Raw genomic sequence first — 539 nt, 5'->3', positions numbered from 1 at the left:
AATATAGCCTACACATAAAGAATATCGGCCGATATATCGGTATCGATCTTGGTTTACTCTCTAATATCGGTGTCGGCATCGGGCCCCCCAAAAAAACCATATCGGTCGGGCTCTAATAATCATAGTCATTATGTAAATATATTATTAACAGGTTTCCAGTCACATTATGGTGGCTCTATAAGCGTCCAGACGCTGTAACAGTTGTTTTCTCACCCATGCAGTCGTTGTTGTGCGTGAGCTCGAAGCCGGGGAAGCACAGGCAGTTGTAGGAGCCCACAGTGTTTTTACAGGTGCCGTTTCCACATGGCTGCCGCTCGCACTCGTCGATATCTGCCAGAGACAGTGAGATTCAGCCCATCACACGTGATTCAGAGCGATCGATAACCGCTGCAGACACTCACCCATGCACATGGTCTGGTCCGGCGTGGTCTTGAAGCCGTTGTGGCACAGACAGCGGAAGCTGCCCTGAGTGTCGATGCACTCGCCGTGACTGCAGACGTTCGGGATCTCCTGACACTCGTTGCGGTCTGACAAAACAC

General features: G+C 50.6%; 1 protein-coding gene across 1 annotated transcript in view; it reads right to left on the bottom strand.

Moving 5' to 3' along the window:
• Window positions 1–146: 146 nt before the first annotated feature.
• The window catches only part of LOC107579372 (fibrillin-2-like), a gene marked incomplete at its 5' end in the record, with an annotated part of 2,241 nt that continues 1,848 nt past the window's right edge, over window positions 147–539 (bottom strand). Inside the window, 2 exons of the mRNA XM_016265205.1 lie at window positions 147–330; window positions 402–527. Coding sequence (XP_016120691.1) covers window positions 176–330; window positions 402–527 — 281 coding nt within the window. The remainder of the gene's footprint in view (window positions 331–401; window positions 528–539) is intronic.

The sequence above is a fragment of the Sinocyclocheilus grahami genome, unplaced genomic scaffold, assembly GCF_001515645.1.
Source record: "Sinocyclocheilus grahami isolate Dianchi unplaced genomic scaffold, SAMN03320097.WGS_v1.1 scaffold16892.1, whole genome shotgun sequence".
NCBI lineage: Eukaryota > Metazoa > Chordata > Actinopteri > Cypriniformes > Cyprinidae > Sinocyclocheilus > Sinocyclocheilus grahami.
The sequence above is the reverse complement of the archived record's forward strand: the minus strand, read 5'-3'. Positions and strand labels throughout refer to the sequence as shown.